Below are 14,725 nucleotides of genomic sequence, written 5' to 3' on the forward strand. Positions count from 1 at the left end.
GGTACTTGACAGAGACAGTAAACAATCTCAACAACATGGCCAAACACAAGTATGATGCTGAATTTGTTAAACAGTGGGGCCTCTAGCAAATGGCTAAGGATAAATCTAGACCCTGTGGCTGGACCAGTTGGGAACCACTGTGCTAAGTAATATAACTATTTTAATTACTTAATCAAGATAATGTAACTTACCACATTTGATTACTTTTCAAGCAAATGTTTTAAACAGGGCAATGAAACTAGAAAGTCCTATAAACATAAATGATGTCAATGTTGACACTAGACAGTAATGTTAGAGCCCTTTTCTGATTTGATAATTTCCAGTACTGAAACACAAACTTCAACATCAACATCCCCAATCTTGATGGCGCTGTTCTCAAATTTTCTGAACTTATTTAAGAATAAATTCAGCTGCAATCCCTTTGTAATTACCAACATTTTGATTGGTAACTGTAACAGATTATAATTACATTTATTTTTCAATTTAATTACATTTATGTATCTAGTTACTCTTCAACTCTGGGTAGAGTGGGTTGAAAAAATATAGGAAAACAAAAAATACATGGTAAATGAATTGTTCACAAAGGACACACACCTATAACCTACGTTTGGTTTCCTGGTCCGTGCATTTCATTGCTTTGAAATCATTATAATTTAATTTATGTTGTCTACAAAATGCATTAAGGAGACACTTAGAATTATCAAAGAAGTAGTTGGCTGTTAATGGCTCATTGGTATCATCCTAATATGAAAACCTATTCTAAAACCTAGTATATGTCAAAGACCAGAGTTTGGCTACATAACAAAGGTATTATGATGACAGCTCTTTCATAATGTAGCCAGTTGTGCATCCTGGTGAAACCTTTCAACCACTGGTCTATTTGTGAGGCGCTGGTGGCTCCAGTTAGTACTGTCCAATCAGAGACCAGTACACTCCCCAGGCCCGCCTTTGCACGGATACAATTGGTTAAATTTTAATGTGTAGTGGCGTTATGGGCGGAGTCTGTGGAGCTACGGTGAGTTTTGTTCAACGGATACATGATCAGCAGCACCTGGCCCAGGAGGAAAGAAGAGCCCTGCAGCCTGCCGCTCCCGCTGTCTGGCTGTAATATACGGGTGAGTGAGCTACGGTATAATACTGCATCTCTAACAGAGTCACAGTGCGGTTTAACGTGTTTTTAACGTTAATTTATGTCCTTTATTTCGGTATTAAAATTAAATAGCATCGTTCAAGGATGTTGGTCGCGAGGCGATAGTTACTCGAGGTAACTTCGTCAGAGAAACTGCGCGTGCAAGTGCTTAAAGTCATATTATTGAACATACTCGAAAAACAATGAAAGGTTACGTTTTTGTTGACGTTATGTAAGAGTGGGCTTCCCCCTCCCACATTACATATTTAACCTCAACATGCCGAGCATTGACGTGTTGGACAAATCACAGAGGCTACAAGTCTTTTACTCTAACCAACTAGAGCTGTTTTGTTCCTGTCGCTTTGGCGCACATTGTTTTTCCAGCCTACACAGCATTACCTTTGCTCCAGAGGTGTGTGTGTGTGTGTGTGCGTGTGTGTGTACGTGTGCGTGTGCATGTGTGTTTGAAAAAGAGAGATGCAGAGAGCAGAACTTTATTTCAGTGTATTAAATATGCTGGCATCATTGTATCTATTGCCTGCTGTATAAGCTTGTTTTATCAAGCTGACCTCCACTCAAGGCCCAGTTTGTTATGTCACAACACCATGGGCAACATGAACTTAACTTCCCATCTTATCTCATTATCTGTTTATAAATGTTTGATTGCAGAGCTCACCTACATGCTAACACTTGTCATAACACGTTCACTTTGGAACATATGTCAAAAGAGTACACTCAAAAAGAGAAGGTGACATCTTTTTTTATCTTTCATTGGTGCTATTAACAATTGATTGTACCCTATATTTGGTGAATGCCACTGCTTGTTGCACTTGTTGCATGGTGTTAAAAGTACTGTAGTGTACAAAGTACAGCGTGCAGCTGATTAACTGATCATATTAACCTGACAACCTGAACCTTCACCAGAAATGAATGGTGCAGCAGCCATGGAGGCCACCAGGAGACGAACCAAGCACAGTGCCAATGGAAAATCATCTGAACAGCAGGAACAGCCAGCACAGTGGGGGAGAGCATGGTGAGTAGATGTTATGTCACAGCTTGCTAATGGTCATTTTGTCAGCAAACTAAACAGAAACCAAAACTTCTTTTTTTCTTTTGTCTCCAGGCTGGAAACAATAAGGTCAAGGTCACTGTGAACTTAGAAAACATGGTTTGGGCCATAACTCAAGAATTCATACGCTAATTATGACTAAATTTCACAAAAATGTCTAATAGGATAAAATGATTAAGTAATGACATTTTATATCCAAAAGGTCAAAGGTCAACTTCACTGTGACATCAGAATGTTCCGTAAAAATACCTTTGTGGCCATTCTTCAATGCCATAACTCTTTCAGTTTGTTCTGTATTTCATTGTGGTTACTTACTAAATTTAAAAAAAAAAAACAGGTAGACCTCTCTGTGACACAGGTACAGCTGAATGCTGAACGCTGGTGATGATGATGGATTGCTGACCCCATGTCCTTATGACCTCCTACAGTAAAGAAAATAGTGTTTTGTGTCTTGGTGCATAACAGGAAGATTATCATAGTTTATCATAATTCCCTCAGAAATAGTATGCAATAGCTAATGAAGTTATAAAATTAATATTTAGCCTTTTTATTTTGCCAAATAAGGTTGTTTCCCCTCAGCCCCGGAGCGAAACTTTCTGTGGCCCTGTATCAGCCCCAGTCCCCAGGTTAGATACCAGACAGCGATGTCAGCACAGGGACTCAGAGAGTTTAATGCATAGTTTCCTTGGAGCGCGTCCGTGTTTTAATTAAAGGCTCTTAACAGGAATGGCATATTTTACCACACTGTCATTATATTTCATTATTTTTTTTCTTACTAGTTGCTGGTGCATAAAAGCATCCTTTACTTGACGTTTGTTGTTCAAGTTTTTTCCATTCAATCTGACAACACAGTGGTTTAATGCCCCATTTACACGTAGGAAAAACGCACATATTTTCATGTGGTTTGGCCTCTTGTTTACACGCAAACGGAGTTTTTTTCACGGAAAACGATCATTTGTAAAAACTCCGGCCAAAGTGGAGATTTCTGAAAACGCCGTTTTTGTGTTGCCGTCTAAACTGGGTGAAACAGGGTTTTAGGTTCTGAGTCACAGCATGCGCCAGCAAATGCTTGACGTCATGTGAGTGACCTATGTTTTCTACTGATCATGGATGCTGTTAAGGTGGTACTCATTTTTACGTTTGTGCAAACGCTTTGTTACGGCCTTTTTCCACCAGATGCGTGTCGGTTGCGTCTCCGCTCCGGCACGGCAGCGGAGCCGATAGAATTCAATTCTAGTCAATGTCTGTGTTTCCACCGGCTGCGGCTGTGCTGCGTTCCAGCTCCGTCTCAGCTCCGGCACTTCAGAGCAACAGACACGCAGGACTTCTATTTTTGCCGGACGCTGGAGAACAACGCAGCAGTTCAGCACAGAGCAGATCGTGCGGGGCAGGAAGTCGTGCACAGAAACAAAATAAAACATCCGGTTAATTTTCAAAATGAAATACACAGTGTTCACGGCGNCTTATTCGTTGTTGTTGTTGTTGTTGTTGTTGTTGTTGTCGATTCTGAGGATTCTGATTGGCTTGCTTCATCCTTCTCCCTACACTGCCGCCCATAGGTTTGGCATAGTTATGACGGCGCTCGACGGCGTCTGCCGCCCATAGGTTTGGCATAGTTATGACGGCGCTCGACGGCGTATTTATCCGGGTTCGTGTAAATGACAACATTTTTGAAAACGATGTTGTGTGCACGATGTTATTATTGAAAACGGAGGGGGGCAAATATTCGTTTCTCTAAATACCCGGCTATGTGTAAACGTGGTGTAAGTCAGAGGTTAAAAGAGGTTGAAGAGATGTTAACTTGATAAACATCCTTATACCTAAAGGGCTTTGGTATTCAGCATGCAGTCTCACTGGGACAGCATCAGTGTAATTAGAGGCCGTTTACACGTACACGGTGATTTTGATAAACGGAGACATCTTTCTTTGTTTGTGCCCTTCGTTTACACGCAAACGGAGATTTCTCCTCTGAAAACGAGTCTTTCTAAAAATTCTGGCCAGAGTAGAGATTTTGGAAAACTCCAGTTGCGTGTTTGCATGTAAACTGAGATAAACGGAGATAAACGGAGTTATAGGCAGCCGACATCACAGTATGCGCCGGAACTTGCGCCTGTGTCAAAAGTGCGACCTATGTTGCTATGGTGACAAAGGATACATGGAAGGCTTGAGCTTCTCGTTACACTGCCACCTACAGGTTTGGCATGCTCTTGTGTATACATACACGGGTAAGTGTAAACGAAGATCTTTTTGAAAACGGAGACGGTGAAATGTCCGTTTATGAAAATAGCCGGCAACGTGTAAACGGCCTCTCAGTCACACCCGTGCATTTCCCGTCATTAGAGGTGAGAAGTTCACTGAAAATGTGGAGGTGTGTCGTGAGCAAGCACATTAAAAGAGCATCAGCAGCCTCAGTGCTCCATTTGTGTCTAAACAGGATGTGTTCAGACAGTATGACGTGTAGGTCACTTACGTTTTGGCAGCGCTCACAACCCAATACACAGTCACTGTAGTTATGCATGTGAAACACAAGAAAGCTATATAATAAAAATACATTTGGGGTCATGTAGTGTTGTCACGATACCAAAATCTTTGTTTCGGTACCAATACCAATATGAATTTCGATACTTTTCGATACTCTTCTGTACTTTTCCTAAGGAAAAGTCCTTTTGGATACAAACCTTTAGAACAATAAATAGTAGCGGTGTAACGGTACCAAAAAAAATCATGGTTCGGTAAGTACCTCTGTACGGACGTCACGGTTTGGTAACTCAAATGTTCCACCAAGTTTGTGTTGTCTCGTGTTGTCTCCCTTTGCGAAGCAGACTTTCTCTTGTCTTTTTTCACGTGCGCCAGCTGCGAATGTTGATACAGGTGCTGTCTTACACACCACTTGCACAATCTGTGCTCCAATAGGAACAAGAAAGGCGTTTGTGTGCATAAATGAGTAAAATAAATTAACTAAATTAATGAATTGAATCAATTTCAAAGTCTGGTATTTTCCAAATGCAGTATAGTACCATTTGGAATACTCTAGTACCGCGGTACTATTTTAGTACCGGTATACCGTGCAACACTAGGGTCATGTTTTTTTTTGTCAGTGTTATGTAAATGCTAAGTATTAAATACGGTCATTCACCACCAACTACTGTCCACATCATCCTTGAGAAAGTACAACATTTGTTTGAATATAAAATATGTAAATATGTAAAATAACAAGGAGGCAAAGTTCATTGCCCCACATTGTTTAGGATGAGAAATTAATCACAGTATCAATCATTTCATATTTGCAAAATAGCAATGCAGAGCTTAAACTTTCGTGTTTCATATTTGAGATCGTAAAAATGCATATCAGCTGTCAAGACATATATGAGATTGCCCCTTTTTTGTGTTAAAGTCATACGTGGAAATCAAGAAAGTTTCTCATTCTTTAGGAGAAATGTATTGGCAACAGCACCAAACCTTTTCTGTTTTTTTTTTTTTTATATCATATCTTCCAACACTTAATCTGATTTTCTATGTGATACATTAGGACCTCACACAGTCTGAATTTAGAGAAATTTATATCAATGAGAAGAATTCATTCTTAATGTTTGTTGATAAAATACACAGTGCTCACAATCACAGCTTGAATCTGCTTTAATACTCAAGTGCCCTCATACTGTATGTTTATCTGATTCATTCTCAGGGAGGTGGACTGGTTTTCCCTGCTCAGTGTGATTGGCCTCCTTTGCTTTGCCCCCTTTATTGTCTTCTACTTCGTGATGGCCTGTGATCAGTACCAGTGCTCTGTCACCCAGCCCCTGTTTGAGCTGTACCAAGGAGAGACCACGCTGCTCTCCATCTGGGCTCGGGCACCCTCCTTCAACTGGTCAGCTGCCAAGATATATGCCATCTGGGTGGCCTTCCAGGTAAGGAAAAGAAAAATAAAGCAGTAGAATTTTTGGTGGGTGTAACTCACACAAACTGTTCATTGTCTTCAGCTTTTTCCAAATGTTAAAACAGGCTGCTTTGTCCTCTAGGTGTTCCTGTATATGTGTATTCCGGATGTCACTCATAAGTTTATTCCTGGCTATGTTGGTGGAGTGCAGGATGGAGCACGAACTCCAGCTGGTAATTAACCCACACCCACACTCACCAGTCCATAACATTTGTTCACTTAAGAGGTCCAGTTTTACACCGATTTGACTCGGGGTGGGAATCGCCAGAGGACCCATGATATGATATTGCCACAGTATGATATTGCAATATGCTGAGTATTGCGATACAGTATATTGCAACATATTGCAATTACCCAGTCGAAATACTGTACACACACCTGACAAAATTAACTGCTGGCAGATTTTAACACCCATTTCTGATTTCTTTTTCCGATGCCTCCATCTTTGTTTTGATGAACTTCCTGCCAAATGCTGCTGACTGAGACCTCTGCTGACCCCATCAGGAAAAAAAAACATCAGCACCATCTAGTGGCGTGAAAAAGCAATAGAATTTTTTGTTCTAGTACCAAAAGTTGGCATCCGTGTATTGATACAATATCACCTTGCAAAATACCACAATACGATGCTGTATTGATTTTTTTCCCCCCTCGCCTAGAACTGACTTGGTTCTTTTGGAGTAGTGACAGAAAACAAAACATTTAATCCCTCTATAAACACTTTTCATTATCAAACCAGACAGTATGTATTAAAACCCAACCTCCTGTGTTGTCTCTCTGTTCAGGCCTGATTAACAAGTATGAGATCAACGGGCTGCAGTGTTGGCTCATCACTCATGCTCTGTGGTTTGCCAACGCCCAGTATTTCCACTGGTTTTCTCCCACCATCATCTTCGACAACTGGATCCCCCTGATGTGGTGTTGTAACATACTGGGCTATGCTGTGTCCACCTTTGCTTTCATAAAGGCCTACTTGTTTCCCACTAATGCTGAAGACTGGTGAGTACCGATACACATGTTACACAATGACAAGTTGCTGGAGCACATATCTACTGCAAAAAAGTTGCATGTCTGTCTTAAAAGAAACTAGTTATGTATTAGGTATTTCTACCTTTTTTTCTTGTGATTCTACAGCAAGTTTACAGGGAACGTCTTCTACAACTACATGATGGGCATTGAGTTCAACCCACGCATTGGCAAGTGGTTTGACTTCAAGCTTTTCTTCAATGGCCGGCCCGGCATCGTAGCCTGGACTCTTATCAATCTGTCCTACATGGCCAAGCAGCAAGAACTGTACGGACATGTCACCAACTCCATGATCCTGGTCAATGTACTGCAGGTAAGGTAGAATGAGGAAGGCTATCAATGTATGTAACACTGGTATTTATCTGATGTAACTGAATCATCAAGTAATTAAACAAAATGAAACAATTCTGGACTTAAAATCATTATCAGGAGATCCATGACGATATCCAGCCCTATTAAACGTAAATGTTCATCATTAAGCTTAAATTTCTTGACTCTGAAGCTTCCGTTTAAGTATAAAAGTGACATTTTTAGACACTGCTCACTGAGTCATAATAATGAAGGGTCTTTTATGCTTTCCTGTAGGCCATTTATGTGTTGGATTTCTTCTGGAATGAGGCGTGGTACCTGAAGACCATTGATATCTGCCATGACCACTTTGGATGGTATCTGGGCTGGGGAGACTGTGTGTGGCTGCCATACCTCTACACACTGCAGGTAACAAACAGATGCACGCATGTTAACACACATGCTGTAATAACTATGTTGTAAATGTGAAATATTCAGTGGTTTATAGTTGCGTCATGTGTAAATTTCTGTACTTAAAGCTGTGTGGCTTTTTATAAGCGGAGTAATGTCACAAGCCACCTACCACATCCACATAATCACTATTGTAACTGTTACTATCCAATTCAGCTTTAAAATTAAAGCATCTAAATCAAACTGAAATTTAAAAAAGGAAGAGAAAGTGTGAGTGTCTTTGTACCCTTAAGCATGGGCATTTAAATAGTATATTAATTTAAGAAAGTGTAACTAAATGTGTTTTGGTTCTGCAGGGTCTGTACCTTGTGTACCACCCTGTCCAGCTCTCCAACGCCCACGCCCTGGCTGTCCTGTTACTCGGCCTGGTTGGATATTACGTGTTCCGCTCCACCAACCACCAGAAGGACCTGTTCCGGCGCACCGAGGGCTCCTGCTCTATCTGGGGCCGGAAGCCAACGTACATCGAGTGCTCGTACCACTCTGGTGACGGTGGCCTCCACCACAGCAAGCTCCTGACTTCAGGTTTCTGGGGAGTGGCCCGGCACTTCAACTACACCGGTGACCTGATGGGTTCGCTGGCCTACTGCGCCGCCTGTGGCTTCGGTCACATACTCCCATACTTCTACATTGTTTACATGACCATCCTGCTGGTCCACCGCTGTGTGCGTGACGAGCACCGCTGCAGCAGCAAATACGGCAAGGACTGGAAGCGCTACACAGATGCTGTGCCTTACCGGCTCGTTCCTGGGGTGTTTTAAAAAAAAAGGGATGAGAGAAAAAGGAGTGGGAGTGGGGAGAAAGTAAGGTAGGGTGGGGCTAGGATTAAGATTAATGGGGTAGCAGGAGAAACATGAGGGGTGTTTTATACTGTCAAGGATACACCACAGTGAACATTTTAACAAGATACATTATGAAGAATTTGTATGTATTTCTAACACACGAGTACATGTGTACATGCAGGTACAGACACTTTATTGCTATATTCCTCTGCCTCAGTAAAGGCAGTTTTAAACACTATTCTGCTGCTTTCATTATGCTGTGACCAACAACACATTTTAATAACAGTACACTATATCTTTGAGGTTAGTAAGCTCAAGCACAACTTAAACCAGCTGAAGCCAAAATCAGGAACAGAAACCGTTCTGTGGTAGACTGGTGTCTACGATTGTTCTACGCAATGCTGTGACATTCCCATAATGCAGTTTGTCAGTTTGATAGCAGTTTATCAAGACAAAACATGACTGCTTCCAGTTTCTCAAATATGAGAAGTTTATATTTTATGTCATAAATATACACCTGTTGTTTTTTGTCTGTTGCTTTGATGAATAAGCACTCAGGTAGCCTATGATGGAGGCTTTTCATTATTCTCTGCATTTTCAGACTAATTGAGTAATTGTGACTGAAAAACATAAAACATATAGATTTATGCATCTGTATCGACTATATAATATTTTGTTGCTGCCCTTGTCGCCTCCACTGGCAAGACTGGCTTCATAAATAGTTGTGTAGTCTTTGTTTGTCTCAATCCTCAGATTTGTTAACTGCCATTATGTTACGAGACACTTACATTAGGTAATCGCTTGTCTAGTTGGTAAGAATTTCCCTCTTTATGGTTGAGAGCGGCATGTTCACATAAATCAGCCTTGTTATATACAGGTTTAAATATTTAGACTATAAGAACCATTTTAAACTGAACTTTAACAGCAACAAACAGCACTTCCTGTGTTTTCTGATGTTCCCTTAAGCTGTAAAGCATTATGAAACTTTCAAGTTGGATCATTGTATTTACTGTGAGTTAAACCAGTGTGCTTAGTTGATCAAAGCCTTGCAATGTTTCAATGTTTGTTTATATGTCCGATCATCATGTTTGTTTGATGTTTGTTTTTATTTCCTCATGTCAGCACTGCCTTTCTTATGATGATAAAGTAACAAAACACACTTTTTTTTCCCACCCAACAATGTGTCTTTCCTTCTCATTTCAACATTTTTGGTCATTCATTCTTGCAGTTACTGTTGTCGTGATATTCTCCACTTTGATGGTAAATCAGTGGTCAGGAGGTGGAATGAAAGATTTTGCAATGTATCAGTAAAGATCATGAATGAATCCTACATAAAAAAGTCGATCTATTTGTGAATGTGGTCTCAAAATAGCTAAAAGAACATATAATACAGTAGTATTGAGAGGCAATGCCATGTCGGCTGATGTCATTTTTAGTTTTTACCACTGGGGGGCAGCAGATGACAGCTGACAAATGGAGTTGGATGGGAACACATATGTTTATGACTACTAGAGTGTTTAGGCCTACCTGAAAGCATACATTACACATTACCACTCAAGTGAGATCACAAATGCATCCATAACCCACTCACATACATAACATGAGAAATAAACAGCTCAAAACCCCAACTTGTAGCTCCCCTCACTCTCCGTTCAGAGCTTTTCCAAAAAGGTTTTTGTCATTAACCCAAACCACCGCATTATTCTCTTAATGCACTCACTCTTTATGCAGAAACACTAACTGTGCTATCACAGTTGGAGTAGTCGAGCACTTATCCACAAAATCATCCCTAAATACAAAAAAAAATAAAAATCTAAAATGCAATACAATCACAGCTCCCTTTTGTTCGACTTGCAACACTGTGGCCAGCTCTTCCTCAAGCAACAAAAAATAAATTCTCTCAGTCAACTGTACAAAAAGCATAGCACAGAGAATCCCTCATTGTAGAGGTTTGTAAAAATACATTTTGGTAAATAAAGATGGGACAATGGTGGCTGAATGAAAGTCTGTACACCAACAAAGGAAAGGGACCCTTTGAACAACTCTCTGAACTAAAAAATATTAATTTCTGCTAATGAAGGTCATGTGATCAAAAGCTTCAGCACAGCCTTTAAATTGTCTGTGTGTTAGATTGTTCTCTTAACTTTCCAAGGTCAGGAATTAACTTTGAAACTCAGCTTCCAAGATTTTTACTCTAAAGGAGCAGTGTGTGAGATTTGGAGGGATTTAGTGGCATCTAGCAGTTTTCAACCAGCTCAAACTTCTCCCGGTTAGAACTGCTTCTGTGTTCATTGTTCAGGAGATTTTTACCAGGTGCCAAATTTCCTGCAGAGGTCTCTTCTGCTCCAAAACAAATGGACCAGCTGATTAAAACCTGGTGAAAAGACTGAATAAAGCAGTTTCATGTTACAAAGCAGTGTTTCTCCTAGGCTATTTGGCACATCGCAGACAGGCTGCTTACCCAGCATCAGCTAATGTGTGCTTATCTATTTTCTCTTTTAGCTCTTATAACAAACTGCCCAGGTAATTTAAACTAGTAAAATCACTGACTAAAGCAATTTCACAATTGAAAAATTACAAAAGGAACTGCTCCCTATGTAAATATGAATGGCTCATTCTGAGTTAACAAAAACACAGTGATTCTTAATTTTAGGTGATTATACACTAAAGAAAACATACTTATTACTATATATTATATTCCATTTCTGCCCAGGTGTTTTCCTGAAACTCAGCTGCCTTGATATCACATCCAAGAGTTATTTTCATGGTGGGTTCATAGCAGGTGAAAATGATGCCGTTCATGATTTGACAGTGTGTTCTCAAATGTTTTAGTAATCCATCGCACCTGACAGCCTATTATGCCATGTAAGCACCAGCCAGCTCTCTGAACCTCACCGTGAGGAGGTCTCCTATCACTGTAATGATACAAGTTATGGATGTAAATCAGTTATGATAATGGAAGACCCATTGATCCCTCTTGCCTTTGTTCAAAGCTAATGCAATATACACCAGATTCACTGCATTGCATTACATGGAACCAAATTACCGATCATTCTCTTTTCAGGTTAATTGATTCTCAAATTATCCCTGAAGGCAAGGAAGTGTTGTGTGAGATTGAAGAGGCTCTGCTGTGTGATGGTCTGGTTCACTCATAACCGAGTTGACAAATAGCTCTCTGTGAAAGAGGTGGAAATCTGAAGAAAGGGATGATCTTTTTGTAACGACACTAAAAGCTAGACTATTGAATTTGCGAGTGGGGATCACGCACCCATCCATATAAATGTCCAGTGTACACAATAACCATATTGTGGAAGGCTCTTTTTGCAGCTGCGCATTCATCTGCAATGAGGGGGCAGGTGGGGGTCAGGGGGAAAGAAATAGACGCAGCAAAGCGGGAGTTTGAGTGAATGGCAGAGAGAATGAGGCAAAGAGAGTGAAAGACATGGGAAGTAGTGGAATGCGATATACAGAAAGCACAATGGGATACTTGGAGTTGGTGCCACTCAGCCAAAGTTGGCTTGATTTCCCGAGAGGCCAAATTAGTTTTTATTGGAAGTTTGGGGGGTAAGAGACTTGTGGGTGAGAGTTGTAAACCGGGAGGAAAGGGGTACCTCAGAGGGAGGCAAGTACGTGATTTGTCAGCAAATTGCGGGCACTGACGATTCACATGTACCATAAAGTACAGCAGACCTCTAAAGAGCATTCCAGAGCTTGAGACTTAGGCCTGATAATCACATTGCAGAGGGTGAGGTTAGATAGACTGGCTGCTTGTGGTTGGTGGCAAAGGAGCAATTCTAGTCGTCATAATGTTGATCTCCTGTGCTTGGGTTTGATGGTTACATTTATTGCAAGTGTCTCTGTTTTATTTCTTCAACCTCAACAGCCTGGCAACTGAGGCAGCAACTTAAGTTTTTGTTTTAGGCCGTGTTAGCGGCATGGCTCTAGAGATGGGGATGTCTCAAAGTCAGCTTGTCCACAACTTGGGTCGAGACTGAAATGTTTCAATAACTTTTTTTATGGATTGCCATGAAAAAGACAAAGTATCCTACTGACGTTGGTGATTCCCTGATTTTTCCTCAAGGTCCACTATAAGGTTGACAATGTGGTTGACAGGAAGATGTTTGCACATGTATGTAATGGATTGCCATGAAATTTGATACAAATCTTTGTGTACCCCTTGGTGGTGTCTTATCTTATTATATTGCGCCATCATTTGTTGATTTTTTTTTTTTTTTACAATTTGTTCAATATTTTGTTTTTTGCTAGATACCTGCAAAAATAATGACACTATCAGCTTCAGAACTACTTTTTTCCAACAATAATTTTTAGGGCTTTTTGCTGTCATTATGACAAAGCAGTTGGAGAGAAAGGAAAGTGGGGAGAGAAAGAGAGGGTATGACGCACAGCAAAGGGCTGAGGGTCAGCTCGAACCTGGGCCGCCGCCAAGGACTCCACTTTAATAGGGCAAATGCTCTACCGGGTGAGCTAGAGGTCACCCCAAGGTCTACTTTGTGCTCAGTGCTAATTAGAAAATGTAAGCATGCTAACATGTCTATTAAGATGGTGGACATGGTAAACATTATGCCTACTAAACATCAGCATGTCAGCACTTAGCAAGTTAGCTTTCTGATTAGCGTCTAACTCAAAGTCAACCTCACAGTTGGCGCTAGCTGTGGCTGTAGGTTCTCAGTCTTGTTTCTTGTACTGCCTACTTCAGCAGCCTAATATCTCAGTTTTCCCCCTCTGTACATTTATCTGACAACAAAAATGAGAATCAGGTCTCCCAGTACTCTTCCACTGATCTTTCTTCCTTCTTGTTTTTTCTCCTCTGACCTCAAGCCTGGTCTGTCCTGTTCGCTAATGGACTGATGAGACGTCCAGACTTACCATCAGACTAAACAAAAAGAGCTACACTGATGTGATGCTAAAGGTCAGGGTATGTGGATAACATTGGAATTAGGGCTGCACGATTATGGCCAAAATAACAATCACAATTCATTACAAATATTAGTTGATTTTAGTGACAAAATATTTTTCACAGAACTTTCATGTTTAAGTAAACAGAGCCCTGCATTAACTTCCATCACTGCCGTAATTTTTAGTGGGGACGGTGGGGTCGTGTCCACACCAATTCCCAGCAAGTGCTGAAATGTCCCCACCAATAATTTGGTTCACAAACGGTTAACCACTAGTCGTGCGTCATGTACCCTAAAATGCTTGTGACAGGATTCCCCATCCAATCCGGGAGCGTATCTATGTTTCCCGGGTTCTGTGTTTCCCCGGTTCTATGTTCCCCGCTCAACTAAGCGGGAAACATAGAACCCTTTTTTCAGGGTTAAGTGGGGAACATAGAACCCGGGAAACATAGGGATGACCCCTTCTGCTGCTCGATGTAGCCTTCCAGCCATCAGTAGCCCACTTGATCCAGTGTCAAGAGGTGGACATCATTGGATCCCTCTTTCCCTGTATAATCTAGCTAGCTAACTGTTATTGTCATTATAAGAACAGAGTTGGACTAGGGCTACAAAGTTTCCTCCATTTTGTTGTTATAGCATAGCCAGCCTAGTAGCTAACTAGTATAGCCTGTGTGTATATTTAATCCAAATGGCAGCCCAAATAGCAGCCAAAAGAAGAAAGGTGGACATAAGGAGCTATTTCAGAAGAGTAAGTCGACTTTAAAGAAAATGTTTTCTCAATTGCCAGAGTCAACGATAATCATAGGCTAATAATAATAGCCTACTTAATTAAGCTATTGCCTGGCTACACATTTTTCCTTTCTGTTAATATGCCATGTATCTATGGGGTGCTGTTTGTAAAATGGCTCACACTGAAAATAACATCAACATTTTGCCACATTTAGCTTCAAACAATGTTTAAAAAAGTGTTGTGAATTTTTTAACGTCACCTTTTACCACATTTACAGCAATATTTGTTAACTTAGAAATATATTAAATAGTTAAATCTAAATATTAAATGTGGCACCTAAATGTTAAATGTTAAATCTAAATATTAAATCTAAATCTAAA

General features: G+C 40.6%; 1 protein-coding gene across 1 annotated transcript; it reads left to right on the plus strand.

Moving 5' to 3' along the window:
- Positions 1-995: 995 nt before the first annotated feature.
- On the plus strand, positions 996-9,858 carry dhcr7 (7-dehydrocholesterol reductase). The gene is made up of 8 exons (XM_050049386.1): positions 996-1,115; positions 2,054-2,162; positions 5,884-6,106; positions 6,218-6,308; positions 6,918-7,131; positions 7,267-7,471; positions 7,744-7,875; positions 8,214-9,858. Exons 2-8 carry the CDS (start codon positions 2,056-2,058, stop codon positions 8,676-8,678), a joined length of 1,437 nt encoding a protein of 478 aa, XP_049905343.1. The 5' UTR covers positions 996-1,115; positions 2,054-2,055; the 3' UTR covers positions 8,679-9,858.
- The last annotated feature ends 4,867 nt before the right edge of the window (positions 9,859-14,725 follow it).

Source organism: Epinephelus moara, chromosome 1 (genome assembly GCF_006386435.1).
Source record: "Epinephelus moara isolate mb chromosome 1, YSFRI_EMoa_1.0, whole genome shotgun sequence".
Taxonomy (NCBI): domain Eukaryota; kingdom Metazoa; phylum Chordata; class Actinopteri; order Perciformes; family Serranidae; genus Epinephelus; species Epinephelus moara.